General features: G+C 30.9%; 1 protein-coding gene across 3 annotated transcripts; it reads left to right on the forward strand.

Annotated features, from left to right (window-relative positions):
• The first annotated feature begins 4472 nt into the window (after positions 1–4472).
• Positions 4473–16949, forward strand: LOC8266285 (methyltransferase-like protein 25B). 3 transcript variants are annotated; one of them, XM_015725844.3, is made up of 11 exons: positions 4485–4832; positions 4969–5052; positions 5182–5256; positions 5410–5490; positions 5924–6063; positions 7033–7236; positions 8299–8473; positions 10456–10539; positions 13046–13247; positions 14918–15111; positions 16293–16949. In XM_015725844.3, the coding sequence occupies exons 1-11, from the start codon at positions 4623–4625 to the stop codon at positions 16473–16475; spliced, it is 1632 nt and encodes a 543-aa protein (XP_015581330.2). In that variant the 5' UTR covers positions 4485–4622; the 3' UTR covers positions 16476–16949. The 3 variants fall into 3 exon arrangements, 2 of the variants coding, with proteins under 2 accessions (XP_015581330.2, XP_015581332.2); XM_015725846.3 differs by having other exon boundaries at positions 4486–4832; positions 6002–6063; XR_003080491.2 differs by lacking the exon at positions 16293–16949 and having other exon boundaries at positions 4473–4832; positions 13057–13247; positions 14918–15070.
• Positions 16950–18292: the final 1343 nt, after the last annotated feature.

Consider the following 18292-nt stretch of genomic DNA (forward strand, 5'->3'; position numbering starts at 1 on the left):
TATTCACAAGGGCATGTTGTTGCACTAAAATGGTGATGCACAAGCTTGGCCATTTACCATTCTATCCTCTCTTTTGTGTTTTTTCTTTTTATGAAAAATATAAAATATTTGGATTTGAAGGCCAATTTCTGTGGGGACAAAGTGTTAATTTGGCCTTTAAACTTATGTCTAACAGTCACATACACCTATTTAATTTTTTTAGTTTTAGTTTAAACTTTTTTACCAAATAGCTTTTTGAATTTATGTTTAAAGGTCAAATATATCTAATTTAAATTTTTTAAAAAAATTTAGGTTTTAATTAAATTATAAAAATTTAAGATAATATTTATTTTATTAATTTACTGATATAATATCTAGTGACGCGCTATATAATTGCGTATTTGAGAAATTTTAAATTTAACTAACCTAAAAATGATAAATATTAAATAAGTCAAATTTCAACTTTATAAGAATTAAATAAGTTAAATTTTAATTTTCTTAATAAATAGGTCAATAACTTATTATTTTTGGGTCAATTAAATTTAAATTTTAAACTTTGTCAAACATGCTTTTGTATAGTGTCACTGTATGTTGTATCAGTAAATTAAGAAATGGATCCGGAAGCTAACTTCCTTATTTATGTATATCTGTATTTAATTTTATTGTTTAACGGACTATTCCCTATAAATGCAGCATAATATTTCTACACATCAAGCACTACAGCATATGAAGTCCATCTGAGTCTAGCATATTTTATTAAGCCCAATCCATATTAAAGTTATATATCTAGCTTACTAATTAATTATGCATATACATACCTAGTCTGACCAAATTACAAATTATGCTTTAACTCTCAACCTTTAAGCCTAATGGACTATTTTTATGATAGAGGTCGTTATGTGTAAACCTAATTCTGATGTAACCCAATTCTAACTAAATCTACTTTTATTTTAGAACTTGAGTCCGATTAATATTAATTAACCTATTAGGCTACAATTTTCTTATTGCTCCAATTTTTAACCTAAAGTCTATGTGTCTATTTTTTTATTAGGCAGTCATGTTACAATTATTTACTATATATTAACTATGAAACAAACAAAAATAAAGAATAAAAAGATAGATCTAGCTATTACAACCCAACCTGCAACTAAAGTTGCAAAGAAAAGTGATAAAACATAGTTACAGTACACAAAACCAATGAAAATATATCAGAACTCGCGAAACATAAAAATATAGGGCAAAAAGGTGTAGAGCCGATTCGATATAGACATAGAGCCAATCAGCTCTGGGGAATCCAGACTGATTTCTTCAACTTTCTATATATTTCTCACGTCCCAGAGCTGATTTTAACATGCGTAGAGGGTAAAAATCAATTAGTTTATGAAAGAAATAAAATAAAAATAGCAAATAAAAATAAATTGAGCCAAAAATCCTAAAAGCTATACAAACCCTTAAAAAAAATACATAGTAAACAAATATAACATATTAATCATATAATCATAACCTAATTTGATTACAAAATCATAATGGAAATAGACATCTAATCATATAATCCTATGCATATGATTAATCAGACTCTAAAACCCTAATGTTGGCATATTATGAGATTTAAAAACCCAATAAATCTGTATCATGCAGATTAACAGGAAACTTTAATCTAATCATATTAATCATAAAAATAAAACAGTAAAAGTAGCCTTAATAATGCTTTTAAGGAAAAGCATAAAAAATAAAAAATAAAAACAAAAAAACCAGTTTAGAGTGATTTTGATGATGATGGATGCATGTTGGAGAATCTTTAGGTTGTCACCATAGTTGATGGTTCTGCGAGTCTCAAGCGATGAAGAAGCAGTTGAATCAAAGATTGGTTGGAATCTAGTGCTGGATGTGATATTGGGAAAGCTTTTGTCGACTTAGAAAAGGTTTTTGAAAAAACATTTCTTTCTTAGTGGCCTTTGTTCTTAGTGATCTAAACCTTTTGCCTAGTGATGAACATAAGTTTTTTTTTATTTCTCAAATCAATACTAGCTTATGTACTTTTCTCTTCGGTTATTCTCTAGTTTCTTGTTATTCCCTTAACCTTAAATATCTCTTTCTATTTATAGAGGTAGGGTTTCAAAGTAAACCTTAAAGTAACGGATAATCTTAGATTTTTCAAAAAATAAATTGATAAATACCCAATATTAATCATTTAAAATTTTAATAAATATCATTAAAAATTTATAATTATCGTCAATTACCTTCCAGAATTTGCATATGGGCTTAAAAGCATCAAAGAAAAACGATGTCGAATGAGAAAATCCTAATCGACACTGTAAAGAGCTGATCGGCTCTATACATGGAAAGTTTGACAAAAATCTATAATTAGATCCCTAAATTTGTGAAATATATTATTTTGACCCTCAAACTTTATTTTTCTTTACAAATAACTCCAAATTGATTTTAAAAAGATAATTTTAGTTGGATTAACCTCAAACCTAACCTCAGACTCACCTGTCCTTCATTTCTCGAGACCTGAGAAGACAATAATTTTCATCATAGGATTTTTCGTAATTCTTTCGATACTTAGCTCTGAAAAATAGATGCTGACACAGGGGCCATTACAAATGAATGCATATCTATTTTTTATCTCACCATCCGGATAAAGCGCATGCATTTTTTTTGGAGTACCTCGTGCGTGACATGTGGATATCTTGGCACATATGATGAATAATGCAGGCACTTTAAAAAAATTTATATGTAATCTCATATTACTTATCTATGTAACATAGATGTGTGGTCATGCTATGTGTGTAATTGAACAACTATGTTATGTGTGTAACTGTAGGTGGACGTATTTATAGAAATGAAATATTCATAGACTTAATAATTTTGTAATTACATTGATTTTATTTGGAAAGTAAATAGTAGTCTCATTAAAATGAAATTTATTATAATGTTTTAATGGTGTCTATTATGTTAGTGTGTGTTTAATTTATCTTGATTTATAAATCTAAACTTGCTTTCATTATTTTTATTTTTATATGTGTAAAATAGGGTTTTATATTATTCTTTTTTTAGATATGCGCACACCTTAATATAAAAGGGTATAATAGTAATTTTGAATTTAAAATGTTTTCGTTACCTATTCTTTCTTTCCCCACCCTTTCTTTTTCCTTGCTTACTTTTTCCCAAACAAAGTGTAAAAGAAAAGGATAGTCATCTTCTTCGCCATTTTTTTTCTTCTTCACTGTTTACCTTCTTCTTTACTGTTTACTTTCTTCTTTCTTTTTCATTCATTGTATGATAAAGAACCACCACCAAATCTCACAATTAGAAATTTCTTTATAATTTTTTTTCTCATGATTCAACAACAGCTGATTGTATTATAAAGAGAGGCTGGCTTCTTAAGCACCACACTAAGGTTCCTACTGTCATTGCTTAATGGCTTTAATTAGTTATGCACTGATCTTGAAAATCTCAAGTATTTTCCAATTTTACATTTTTAATTACTCGATTTGAATTTTTCAATCTATTAATATAATTTGCTGCATTGTGGACATACCCTTGATTTCATAAAAAGAACATCAAATTGGTTATAAAAGATATGGTCAAGAAAAACAAGAATCATAACTATTATAAACGAACGAAGAAGCCGACCTTGTATTCGAAAAGCATCGAGTTTTTAACTGCTTCAAAACGGTGTGTTTTAAAAGTGCTTTTTATGAGTCAGTAAAAAAAAGTTGATTCAATATTACCTTTTTACCATGTTTGCAAATAGCCACCGTGACAATCGAAACTAAGAGCATCTCTAATAATATTTTTTATTTTAAAAATTATAATTTTTATAATAAAAATTATTTTAAAAATTTTAAAATATAAAAAATAAAATATTTTATTTAAATTCAATAAACTCTTTATATTGTATATTTTATTTTATTTTAATTTCCATAAACATTAAAAATTTTAATTTTTAATTTTTTTTCAATAGAATAATAGAACTTACAAATATCAATTAATCATGTACTTAAAAATCTGTAGTGCATTTATTAAATATAAAATAGAGTATGAAGTTTGACTCTTTATATATAGAGAATTAAATTGATTTTCTACTTTATATTTAAAAAATAAAAAATATATTGAAATATTATTTTATGATATAACTTTTTTAAATAAAAAATTTGATATATATAAAGAGTAATCTGTGTGTATATTTAAAAAAATAAAAAAATATGGTACTACTTTATAAAATCTAAAAGGATTGATAAAAAATATTAAAAAGCAGAAAGTTGGAGATTTTCTTTTTGTAATTGGGTCAATAAAAAATAATTTAACAATTCTTAAAAGCTATTTTATAATTTATTTTCTTTTAAATATTAGCTGAACTGAATTTAATTTATTATTTTTAACCTGTCTACTTTCTTTTCATAGGATGAGTTAACCCCTCAAATGGAGTAATTTAAACCAGAAAAGCAAATTTTGAATTAAATTGGCTTAAAAAGTTAAAAAAAAAGAAGAGAAAGGGTAAAGAAAAGGGCGAAACTGAATTTATGTGATGACTTAAGGGGCCAAATTGAACCTTATTCGCCGAGAATTTTGCTCTTCTTCTTCAGACTTTAGTTTGTTGCTAAGAGGAAATTAAAATTAGTGACTTGGGAGTGGAAATGTACAGTTGTGGAAGTGCAAGTGAAACCCTGCAATGGATAAACGCCATTATCGAATTCATAAAACCTTACTTGAATTCGATCATAAACGCTCATGTTGTCAATTTCTTCAACGACAAACTTTGGGAATCCATTGATCAACAATGGATTCATTGCCTCCGTCATGAACCTCTTCAAAATCTTCTCCTTCTTCCCTCTGGTGTCTTTCAGGTAACACTCTAACTTAATAGTTTACTCTTTCTTTTGCTTAGTGTTGCTAGAATCTGATTGTTTTAATAATAAGAAAAAGGCATTTCCAAATAAATGGAAACCATGATGACTAAGTTTGTGGATTTTATTTTAAAAGGACCACTGGCCTCCTTCTCTTAAAGAATTTGTAATGAGCATGAGGTCTCTCATGTTTTCTCGAGAGCAGGTGGACTTGGCAAAGGTACTTTATGTTTTTCATTTTCAATTATTTTTATATGATTTTTCTTCTTGATACGCTATGAGCTTGCATATTGCATTCTGTTGATTTTTTAAAAATCAAATTCAATTCTTATTTACGAGTTTGTTGCAGGTGTTGCCTGGACTGAACATCACATCGCTTAATACTGTTCTTTCGCAAGGCATGAATATGAAGAAAAAGCATGAAGTAATTTCTTTCTTAAGTGGAGAACACCATGGATTTTTTTTATTTTTAAAAGCTTACATTGCTAAAGACCTAATACTCAATATTTAGTTTCTCTTTTCCTTCTTTGTGATTTTACTCCTCAGTTTAATAAGGGAAATGATTTGGTGTGAGCAGGTAGAAGTTCTTTCCGCTGTTGTTAGTTCTATTGCAAACAGTGTGAGTGCTCAAACAATTGTTGATGTTGGTGCTGGCCAGGTCTGCCCTCTTTCTAGTCTTTGGCTTTTACTTCCTGGATGCAACATGCTTATTCTAGAAGCACTTGACATATTTTTTTTTTTTCATATCATCTAATGTATTAGGCGTAAATGGTGGTCCTGGCATTAGTGAAATTTCTTTTTACCTAATTGGTTTGAGATATGTATAAAGTAGTTGGGTATAAGGATTTTAAAAAGGCTTCAGGATTTGTAACCTAAAAAATAAAGTAGAGCTTTACCCTAAAATGTAAGAATTTTTGCATGAAACTTATTATGCAAATAAGTCCATTTGTTAGGAATTTTGCTAAAATTTGTTAGAGATTCAGGAGCTGAAATTAAAATAAAAATTATTGATTAAGGGTTACTATTCACGAGCTAGTAGTTGTTGTTACCGTGTCCAATTTTTCTTAAGTCTGATTGAATTAAACTTTCAGGGTTATCTTGCACAAGTTCTTTCCTTCCAGTATAATCATTCTGTAGTTGCTATTGACGCTTCTTCTCATCATGGAAAGGTAACAGACGCACGTGCAGAACGGATAAAGAAACATTATGCAGCTCAGATGCGTAAATCTGGGTATGAACTGCAATAAATTTTGCTTTTATTTGTGTAGTAATATTATTCTGCATAAGATAGCGTATGGTATGTAATTCAGAACCAAGAAGAAATGTTTATGTTCTTGGCCTCACTGAGTAGTTCCATCATTATCTGATAGGTTTGTGGGGCATGTGTGCAACCAATTTTGTTTTGTTTAAGTTTTCTATAGAACTTTTAGGTTGCAGTGTTATTCAACTCCGCATAAATGCAAAATTTAAAGTAATGTTTTGATTTTACAAACATACTAAAATTCCAAAGAATGTTTACCATTGTATCTAGCTGATCTGGTTACTCCACTTAAGATAGTTGGGTTGTTTTTTTTTCTGGTCCATCAAGGATAGTTATTGTCTTGGCTTGTTAGGCACTTTGGTGCTGTTTCCTTGCTTGTGTTTGCATTAGCCATTAGGATGGAGATTTTCTGAATTGTTTTCACCCATTTGATTGGCTTAAACATGTGATGTCTCTTCAACTGAGTACTTTGTCTTTCCTTGTATAAGGATTAGTCTTCCAGTGCATATAGGCCAAGTCTTGGACCTTGGTACAAGTCGGAGCTGCCTGTAAATTGTAACATGAAATATCTTTGTAACACAAGCCAGATAAGAGCAAATTACAGGTATAATATAATTGATTTTGCGAGTGTTTAGCAAAACTGGGATTTGGATGCAGTGGGCTGAACGCCAATTTGAGTGGTCTTGTGAAGTTGTGATCTCTTTGTTTCTTATGAAGATTTCTTTTATTATCTTCACCTGTATAAATAGAGCTTAAAACCAAACCATGTTAATTTCCTATGCGCGCTTGAATCTCATGCCATCTTATTTTTCTGCCTACCAATTGATAACTCCAAGGGGGTGTCACACTGCATGCATCTTTGTTCTCTTGTTGCTTATTTGCTTTTTGTGTACCTTATATTTGTTAACAGCTTCATTTGCCTCCCTTCTCCTTTCTTAGTTCAGGAAACTCAGTTCCCAATGTACCTAAGACAATTACATGCCGTATTATGTCCAACGACATGTTGAAAGCATTGACTAACATGTCAGTTAATGTGGATGAAGTCGAGCAGCCCAAACTGAGTAAGCAAGATTCGGATGATAAGACTTCATTTGTACTTGCTGGATTACATGCTTGTGGTGATCTTTCAGTAACAATGCTGAAGTGAGTGCTGATTTCTACCTTAAATCTTTTCTATTTGATTAACCTAATTCTTACATGTGATATGGGGGAAGCGACTATAAATTATGCCTCTTTGATGCAGATAAACAAAAGCTTAAGAAAAACAAAGTTCAAAGAATTCAGAAATTTAGAGTCAGGGTTAAGTCTTTTACAATTTTCAATATTCAGAGTTATTTCTGTAGTTTCCAATTTTGCTGGAACAGTAGTTTTGAATTCTCTGGGAATCTTTATTTTTATTTTAATTCTTATTTAAGAGTCTTTGTTGGTTTAGTATTTTCCTAGTTAGTTTTAGTTTATAATTCTCCTAGTTTAGGATTTCCGATCCTAGTAATGTTTGGATAGTTTTTAGTCTATAAATAACTAGGTTTTTAATAATGCAGAGTTTTGTTTGGTAAAGATTATGGCAATTTTGCTATTTTAGAATTGTGCGACTCAATTCAATACTAGGTGCGAGTCTCAGAAGCCTTTTCATTCTTTTCTCTTGTCTCTACAAATGGATCTGAATTTTAATTCCCAAATCATCAATTTTTCTGCAAGTAAACATAGAATAGTTTTACCTAAATTTCCTACATCACTGTTGTATGGAAATCATCTGGAAAGGAAGTTGTGCATAAGATGGAAATGATGATTAATTGATATTTGCCAAATTCACTATTCTATGTCTTTGTGTTTACATCTTATAAAATTTACCTATTTTGGATTAATAATCAAGGCAAATTTTTATGTTTATCATTGAGCTGGATGCATTGAGGTTTTAGAAGCAGTACTCATTGTAACCGTTACTTTCAAGCTATGGTATCACCATCCACCCTTAACTTGATTGTAAAAGAAAAAGAGAAAAGGCATGACAAGACATAGGCCTTTGGTATGTAGTGAATCTTGAATTATTATTTCCATATCCATCGACCAAAATAGGGTTTGCTAGTTTTGTTTAGCTCATGTAACTTTGAGTAAAAAATTGTAAGTACTGTTATTATATAGTATTCACATTTTTGTTCTTTTGGTTTATGTAATATTTTCATGCATATGTGTTTATTGGGTCAGGACCTTTTTGGAGTGTAAAGAGGTCAAAGCAGTTGTTAGCATTGGGTGCTGCTACAACTTGCTATCAGAAGAATGTTTGGATGCTGCTGATTCTCATTGTGGTTTTCCAATGAGTTCTGGTGTTAAGTCTGCAGGCATATCACTTGGGAAGAATTCACGTGATCTTGCTTGTCAGGTGCATGCATATTTTTGTTCTTTTTAATTTACTTATTTATTTATATTTTGCTTTTCAACTTCGATAGTAATATGAAGCAATATCATATGAATGCAATCTACCATAAGAATTTCCGTTTTATTGGGTGATCAACTGATTGCACCAATGCATTTAAAGCTGAATCACAAAGGGTTCCGTGTGGGTTTCAGCATGGCTAAGCAAATCATGTTGTGAAATTGGGAATTTAAAAGTAAGGCACTTGATACGAATTACAATAAAGCTTCAGAAGTTATTGGCCCATGCAGCTTGATATTATCTGACTATTTGTGGACATGCTTGCTGGGCCCAGCCAACTTCACAGTTCTTGGTCTACCTATTCTGTAATGATAGTTTTTTAAAATTTTTTTTATATATATATCACGGCTTATAAGATTGGTTATAGAAAAGAGAAATGGTAAATAATCATTAATGCTTTATCATACAGCATAGAAATCTTTTATTCTTGTTAGTGATGGAGCTAAACTTAAGACAATCCTTCTTTTTTTTTTTTTTGTAGTATACAAAGGTCAAATATTCAACCAAGATTCATGAACTGAACTAAATTCACCTCTCTAGTCCAATTAATTCCAGAGCATTCACACTGAGACTTCCAAGATTAGCAAGTAAACAAAATATCTTATTTCCTAGCTTCAAATATCAGAATACCAGTCAACAATTTGGAGAGCAATCTCTGACAACTATATTTTGGGGTTTATCACATTAGATAGTTTGCAACAATTACAGAAGTTGCTCAAGTGTTACCTAGATATCAATTAAATGACAGAACATATTTTTATTAATTAGTGTAAGTTCTCTGTATAAGGCTGCAAATTGTTCATGAGTGTTTTTAAAATTGGACCAGTGAGCGAACTTGTGCTGTCCTGACTGGAGTAATGAAAATTAATTAAATTTTACTTTTGATAATATAACATGGTAAATACAATAGACTAATAGTAATTTATTGAGTTTTAAAGGTCCAAAACAAGAAGATAACCAACAAAATATCAATTTCAAAGTATAGAATACTTTTTTGTAAACTGCAGTGTAAACTTTGTAAAGAACGGTAGAAAGCCAACTTAGGGAATTAGGTTAAGTAATATGGAATATGGAGTGATGGTAACATGATGATCAAAAAGTCCAAAAGTATTATATCATGTTTTAGCTTCCTTGTTATTGTTGATCTACAACTAGTATAATTAAAACACATTGTAAAATGACTTTCTAAAAGAATGTTTTGAGCTGTACCACTGCTTATTCTCATAATATAATGTGGCAGACTTAGAGATGACTATTTGCATAATGTTAATGTGGAGTGAAGGGACTATGTTGTTGATGTCTGTTATTCATCTTGTATATATAGTGGGTCTTGATAATACTAGACAACTTGGAACCTTTCCTTAGAAATGATTTTTGTGGCATCCATTTCCTATTAGCATTGGTAGTAAGAGCTTTGAGTTTGTATCTTCACTTCCATTTTGTATTAGCTTTATTTTCTAACCCCATGCCGGCACACTAAGGAATCTCACTTCGTGGAACTTCACTGGAGCCTTGTTAGGCATCGGATTTTCTTTTCTGATTTGTGATAGAGGTGAAGCATGCAGAGTACAAAGGGCCATCCTAGGGTGCAAAGGCCAAAGGTTTATGTGACTAGGAAGCCTTTGCCTAAGTCATGGACTTCTTTCTTGGAAATGATGCACACAAAGTTCATAGACAAGAAGAGTCTACAAACAATGAGTCTAGTTGTGAATTTCATTGACTTATATTAATTGAATACCCCTCTTCAACTTTTGTGATATTCATGTATAACAAAAAATATTCTTGAGTGAAGAATATTTATCTAAAAAAGTAGGGACTCAAGAAGCCAATAAGAAAGGACTGCCTGTTATTGAAGTATTACGACCTTACCAATCTTGTATATTGTTTGATTTGATTCTTAACACAGTGCTATTTTTTTATTTGTTTAGAGTGCGGACAGATGGCGAAGTCTCGACAAAGATGTTGGTCTTCAAAATTTTGAGTTGCATGCTTTTCGTGCTGTATTTCAGATGGTACGTACTTCTATTTTATATCTTTCTAATGGCTCTATTATTTAATTCTTGAAAACGTGGTTAATATGCAATTTATTTTGTTTACATTTGATTCTGCCATATATCCTTCTATTTCTGTTTGTGCTTGTGGAAAACTGTTTCGAGTGGTGTATTAAAAAGATTTCATGGTTTTAAAATTCTACTTATCATTCTATGCTATTTGCATCATCAAGCGCATTATTATTTTGCAAATTCTTACACTTGAGTTCACTGTCATTGGTAGGGTGGAAAGAGGAGGAAAATAGAAGGTGAATAAGCCAATAAGGAAAATGAAACAATTGAGAAGTGAAAAGAAAGTAAGGGAAGCGAAGTCGAAAAATTAGAATTTTATGAAATGGAGAGAAAACTTGTAGAAAATATAACACATCGCTTGCTGTTTTTAAAAACTATTCCCTTCACTTTGCAACACAATAGAGGCCAATAACCAGTTAATGATTCATCATTTGCGTAATATAACTTGCTAAACAATCATCTCTAGACCAATTATTTGTTTTCATATTGTCAGCACTTCATCTTTTGAGAAAACAAGTCTATTTAAATTGTTCAAATAAATGCCTGCTCATGGTTGGGTACCTTAACTAATGTCAAGGACCTATTCTATAGAATGCGTTTTACCCTTTACTGCATTGCTTCATTTAGAAATCTATATTAGATTATGAGTTGGTGATTGAAAATCAAAGTATATTTCTAGCCATACATTACACTTCTCCATAAATTATGCTGAAAGTTGAACACAAACCTTCATGTGATGCTTGGTTCAATTTTTTGCACAAGCCACAAAGTTGAACTACTTTAAAGAAAATTCGAAATATAGGCTGAAATTCTGGAAATTCATCAGAAAGGGAAGAATTAGGATAAAAATCAAGATACATTGGACATGGTAATGAAAATCTTTTGCCATGACATATGGAATTGTGCCTTAGGTTCAAAGGATGAGATTATATCGGACTAGATAAAACAACAGTACTGGATGGAACCAAAAAAACTTTTGTCTTGTCTAATATTTAGTGTGGAATAGAAAAGAAAGGACAAAAAGAATATGAAATGCTTACAATGCTTTTATTCCTTTTTAATATCTTGCATTTTTTTTAAATATATACTAAACCAATAATTTAATAGTAAACAACAAAAATATATAAATATGTATATTCTAAGAATTAAGTGTTAAAGTTTTTAATTCTTCTGTATAAGAGATAAATAAAATTTTATTTAATTATTATTCAAAAATATTTAGCAAATTTATTTTGTTTTTAATTGATGTTTTATATTTGTTATATTGAAGTTATGTTAATATTTTATTTTGTAAAGGTAATAAAAACAAATTGATGTGAAATATTTTATGAATAATGAAGGGTATGATTACATAAGCAAAAAGTGTCACAAAAAATCTCTGTTGGGACAAGACAAGAGAAGTGTCCTGTCCCATAAACCAAACATTCATAGGATGGGGCATGATTGGACTGGGTACATAAGGTGGGACTTTTTATCCTAGTAGTGATTCTTAATAATTAATTCTTGCCATATGTTTGGCAAATTAGATATCTTTTTATTTTAAATGGTCAAAATGAATTCTAGGAAAAAGATCCTTTAGATCTCTTTCCTTCTTTTCTTTTACAATTAATTTAATATCGTAATTTTTTTTCCTTTAGTTTTTTACTATTCCTTTAGATTGTATAGACCTTTTTATTTTTGTCGATTTATGTGTGTGTATTTATTTAATAAATACTTTTTTAGAATTATTTATTAAATATTTGAATAAAAGTGTAAGAGATGAAATAAATGACAAGATGATTATAGTCATTTCAAGTGTTTACTTATCCTTTTGTCATGTCTTGTATAAAACTTTTCTTGTCTCATCCAATGCTATCTTGTCCTGTCTAGTCCCATTGGTCTTGTCCATATACCAAACACGCCCTCTATGTTCACTAGCGATCAAATGCTTATTATAGATTGAAATCATGGACTCCATGTATTGATGGATGCAAATAGGCAAGATTAAACTAAGAGATCTAATAAGGAATATTCTGGTCTGGATTCTTGTTACTGCACCATTGTTAGAGAGGACATGGAAGGTGCAAAACCTTTCCTTGGGAATTATTTTTAGTTCTTTTTGTTAAAATCTATTTTATTAAATAGTTAGATAAAGGATTTTATTGCTTTGGACAGGTATGTGTACTATGGTGCTCATAATGCACGTGCAGAATATGCATGTAGAGATTTTTGTTTAATCAATTTGAAGCTCTCAAATAACATATCAATGTTAAACACCCTTAATCATTGCAAAGGAAAAGAAAAATGAAAATACTGTTTTCCCATAATCATGCATAATAAATTTGAATATTTTTTCTGACAAACAAAAATTAGTGCAAGTTAGTAGGATGGCAGGACTAAGAACCTTTCTTTCCTTTTCTTTTGAAGTTTCCTTTTTGATATTTATCAACTGTGGATAACCTCTGTTACTTTCAAGGTGCTTTGTAGATATTATCCAGATATCATCAAAGAAAGCCCCTCCATTGGGCGCCAAGGAAAGGCCACTCGTCGTCAGCATCAAAGAAGGGTCCTGCATTCTGCTCTACGTTGTGGAAAAAATGATCTTTCAACTCTACCTCATAGTACTTCTAATTTGGAAGAAAGCTGTCTCTCTATTCAGCCTACAGAGCCTAAATTTGGTAAATGAGTTAATTCTTCAATGTTCTTTAGGTTTGTGTTAATTCTCTCAGAAGAAGAAAAAAGACTTGATCGATAAATTAGAGAAATAAACCCCACAGTTATTTTCGTTTTGTTTCTTCTGTTTTTTTTAAAGCAAATAAAGAACTTCCAGATATTCTTCTATAGGCCGTGTAAAATTGACAATTCTTCCCTGATCCTCACAATGTATGGGGTTCTTTCTAACGGGAAAATTATCTTAATTGATTTTTTTATTAGACCAATGACTTCAAATATAGATCTTTTGCTCCAAAATAAGTTGAATGTTTTTATAGAACTTATTTTCTCTATTTTTCTAGAAAGGAAAAGGGGATTTCTACCTATTTGGTGTTTTTATTATCCATAATTGAATTTAGGGCCTATTTGGGATTGTTATCGATTGTTAAAACAGCAGGTTTAGATTTTGTGATTTTAATGATTGTCTCTCTTTTTTGCATAAACTGCTTTTCCAAACTTGCTTTTTTGGAAAAACATCAAATTACCTGCTCTTTCTGAAAGAGCAGTTTCAAAACTCAAATAACATAATAAATTTTCCTTTTTCGTTTTTTGAAAACAATGCTTTTTAAAATTGCAATGCCAAATGCCCCCTTAGTGGAATGTAATCAAATCAATTTTCAGTTTATTTTTCTCTTGAACTATTATTGGTTACGTTGCATTACATGCAATAATATTATGGGCTTGTAACAACTCTAGATTTTATTTGAAAACCAAATTTATTGGTGCTCTTTCAGAGTAGAAATTGAACTCAAGGGCATATGAAAATGTAACGGTGTTAGAACTGCCTAACCTGGTAAAACCTAACTTTATGGTTTAATGAATTCAATTGGTTGGTTTCGTTTATACTATTAGTATGGAGAACCAATTGTCTTGGTTCTTGTTTTTGGATGAAATACTGAGAAATTGACCCTGATGATGTTTTATTATATTTTATTTACTATAGATGTTATTTGAAAGTAGAACTTTAACCTTAAAAAAGAAATAGAACCTTTAATTTATATTACCAAGACCATATCCATTTCTAAGCCAAGGCAAGAGCCTTAAAGAAGAAATGAAGAGCAGCTCTGTTTATAAGAGGTTACTTTGTCAGTACATGTGCTTCACCTCCTGTAATTGATAGGCAGCTTAAATGAAATGCACAGTTGGTTCTGTTGTTAACTGCCAGAGCAGAAATATTCAACCCGAAGTATTTGGCTTTGGCTCTTTGGTGGTTGGTTTCGAGTGAGACTATTTCTCACCCAAGAAAGTTGGTTAAGTTGACAAGTGAACAAGTTGAAACATGTGTACCCATTGTCCAAGCATGCACAATTAAGGGCCCAGGGACTTCCACTTGATGGGTTTTTTTTTCCGTGACAAATCAGTGTACATGCTTATTTCCATTGATGTGGCTTCACTTTTCTGAAGTGAAACTCGTACTATATTTTGAAAAATATGCAAAAACCATACTAGTAGTTTCACAATTTTAAGTATGTTTTTTTAATCATGATAAATCAATCTACAAGCTTTTATTCATTTGTAAAAGAGAGTATTGGAACTGTAATTAAAGATGTTCATAAGAACTGAGAAGGATGCCTGTTTGTAGCTATTTAAACTAATGAAGAAATGCTGACAATTTATCTCAAAATGTGTTCTGCAGATGACAATTCAGCCTCGGAGTTGGGACTAGATGCCTCATTGTGCAAGGGGATTATGAGATGCAAAGAAAATGCTTCTGTTGACAAATATTTACTATTTGAGAAATTCAGTTTTGCTGGACTTTCTCGCCTTGGTCTCAAACCTTTGCCGGATATAGATTTTCATGAAATATGGAAGGAAGCTGAACCTTTTGCTGTATGTTACTTCTACCTTACTCTTGTGTGATTCTCACTTGTTTCAAAAGTTTTGCTTTTATGGTATGTTTGGTTGGGTGGAAGGAAAAAAAGGGGAGAAAGGATTGGAGAGAAACATATTTATCTTTGTTTGGTTGGACGGATAAACTAGAAAGGAAGGATAGGTCTTCTTTCATTCTTATGCGGGACCGATCAAAATATGAATCCCTCCAATTTGGAAGGATTCGGAGTAAAAAATGTTTAATTTACATTTATATTCTTCTATTTCTTTATAGTATTTGTCATTTAGTGGTTTATGTGTTAATGCAGTGACAAATGCAAATTCTATCCTTCCTCTCCCTACCTCTTTTCTTCCTGTTCCTGCTCCCTCCTGTCCATCCTACCTACCAAACATAGCCATAGTTGAGGGAAAGAAAGAAAGAACCCTTATCCTTTGAAAACCTTGCCTTACAATGATTATCTAAATTCTTGTTTATAATTTAGTTGGTTTTATTGGTGAGAATCATAATTTCACATGGGATATGTTCTCCATTAGTTATTTTTGTACGAGTACCAAATACCAGAAACTTATTTCTTAGGTAAATATTTTCCGTGAAGCAAATGAAGCCTTACTGCATGTTTGGGAAGAGGGTAAATAATAGGGAAAAGCAGGATGGGGAATTAATTCAAGATCTCTCATTTGGGATCATTAAGGAAAGAAAAGGTGAGGAACTGAAAAATAAATCCCTGTGCCCCTAAAAATCTCTGCAATTTTGGGAGGAAATAAGTTATTGAAATCATTTTCAAATTAGAAATTACATTTTGTGCTTGACTGATGCTTTCTCCAGGATTGGATGAACAGGAAAATGATATTTCTCATGTAAATGCCTTTCTTTCCCCTTATTTCCCTACTTTCCAAACAAGAGGGACTTTTTTCCCTTTCAATTCTCTCTCTCATTTTCATCACTTTCTAAACAAAATTGGGGAAAGAGTTTTCTGAATTCCCCTATTTATTTTCTCCTTTACGCAACCAACTCTAATGTCAAAACTAAATGCAATTCTCATTGATGTAATTATTTAAAACATTATGAGTAGTATAAGGATTTGTTCTACGTGATGTTTTCTTTATTTTTGTTTCATTTACTTATTTTTATGAGTTGATTATATTTGCATCGTGCTGATTAGTGAACCAAATACAAACAGGAGCTTATAGGAGCATATTGGTCTCTCCGAGCTGCTTTTGGTCCCATTCTTGAGACTCTTCTTCTGCTTGATAGATTATTATTCCTCCAGGAGCAAGGCAGTTTACTTGAAGCAATGATGGTCCCCATTTTTAATCCTGTATTATCGCCACGAAACGTGGCCATAATTGCTAAAAGAACTTGATCTAGGGGTATAGCAACATTGCATGAGGAATGGTGACGATAACAAACCTATCCTCCCCCTTTGCACTTGCTTAATACTACTGATTGACGCACCCTATACAAACAGGAGCATATAGGACTTATTCGGTCTCTTGCCCCGCTCGAATAGCACTTCTGCTTCATCGATTATTCTTTTGCCAGCCGCAAGATCCAGCGGTATCGCGAAGAACTCGACCATAAATGCCAGCACTATCTATCCTAACTAAATTGTTTTATTCACTTGTTTTTTTGACTTGTATTTTTTGAATTGGTTCAGAACATGTAGCAATGCGAATTTCTTTAGTAGTGCAGATCGAAATTTCGTCTTTCAGTCTGATAAATTTTCAGTTCATGATATTTCTATAAGCCCTTTACATTTTTGATGTTGCCCGGTGAATTTGATGCTAATTTATGTTGAAAATTAATGTGATTGTATTGGTGCCAAAATCTTTATGCATACTTTGTACACTTCATTGTGGTTGATTTTAATTGCAAGCCTTTACCAGAAGTCATTGATATTGATGCTGCCAATGCAGAGAGGTATTAGCTAATTCTATTTTGGAAGTAGTACAAAAATATGTGCTTGTGGTTCAGTTGTATTTTTAACTCTACATGGTATGTTTTTGGGAAATACTAAACATCCATTAGATACCAACTTCATCCCAAACTGTCACTTCCAGAATACTAAGGAGAGCCGCCCTTCCTCCCTTTTAGGCAACAAAATGTGTGTTTGGGATTGCATTTGGGAAAATGGGTTTTAAAAAAATTATTATATTTTTGTATTTTTAAGAACTGTTTTTCAGAGAAAAGCAGATTTTTTAAAAATAAGTAAAAAAATAATTTATGAAAAATTTTAGAAAATTAAATACTAAATCAACAATGTTCTAAACCTGTATTTTCTTTCTTAGTAACATACAGCAAGTATCTCAAATAGGTCTAAAAATTTAATTGGAACTTTTCATAAATTTTCTAAAATAAAAAAAAAGTTATTTTTATTGTATAATTTTCTTTGAGAAATACTATTTTCTAATTTTTTTTTTCAAATTTACAGCGTGGTTTTTCAGTTGGTTTCGGTTGTTCTTTGGTTATTTTTCGATTGTTTTATTATTTTTCCAATTTAATCAAAATCCTGCTTAAAAGAGTCACCAACACCCCTACTATTCTATGAAGCAATTACATTATCATTAATTTGGGTAATGAGTGATTCCAATTAAGTCATTGCAAGAATTTGGTCCTTGGTGCAATCTTTTAATCTAACCAATAAAATTCTTGTGGATCATGTTATGCCCTAATATGACATTAGTTTGAAGTCCTTAACTTGAGGAAACATAGTAGATTCTAATTAGTCTGTTAGTTACCATCATCACACAAATAGAAAGGTCACTAGATAATGCCAGGCAGGCAAATAATGTAAGTGCTTGTAAAAGGGTAGAAAATGACATTCTAAGAAGAACCAAAGACATTATTCATTAATGACTTTACTACGGAAGCTGCATTTAGCTCCTTATAGCCATCCATTTCCAAGAAATTGAAATGAAGTTTATCCTTGACTGGTCAAAATTCTAGTGCTTACTAAAGCAAATCATGTCAACATTGACAACATTTCCGAAAATTAATATAATTGATGAGTCACTTATCCTATTTTCTTTCTTTTTTTATTATTACCATAAAATCTCTTTGTGATAATACTGTATATTTGAATGATTTTTATATAGTGATAAAAAATTAAAGTCCCAATTTACATCAATTATAAATATAAATAAATTTTCTATTATAATAAGTTATAAATTTTTTAAGTTC

Source organism: Ricinus communis, chromosome 9, assembly GCF_019578655.1.
Source record: "Ricinus communis isolate WT05 ecotype wild-type chromosome 9, ASM1957865v1, whole genome shotgun sequence".
NCBI classification, from domain to species: domain Eukaryota; kingdom Viridiplantae; phylum Streptophyta; class Magnoliopsida; order Malpighiales; family Euphorbiaceae; genus Ricinus; species Ricinus communis.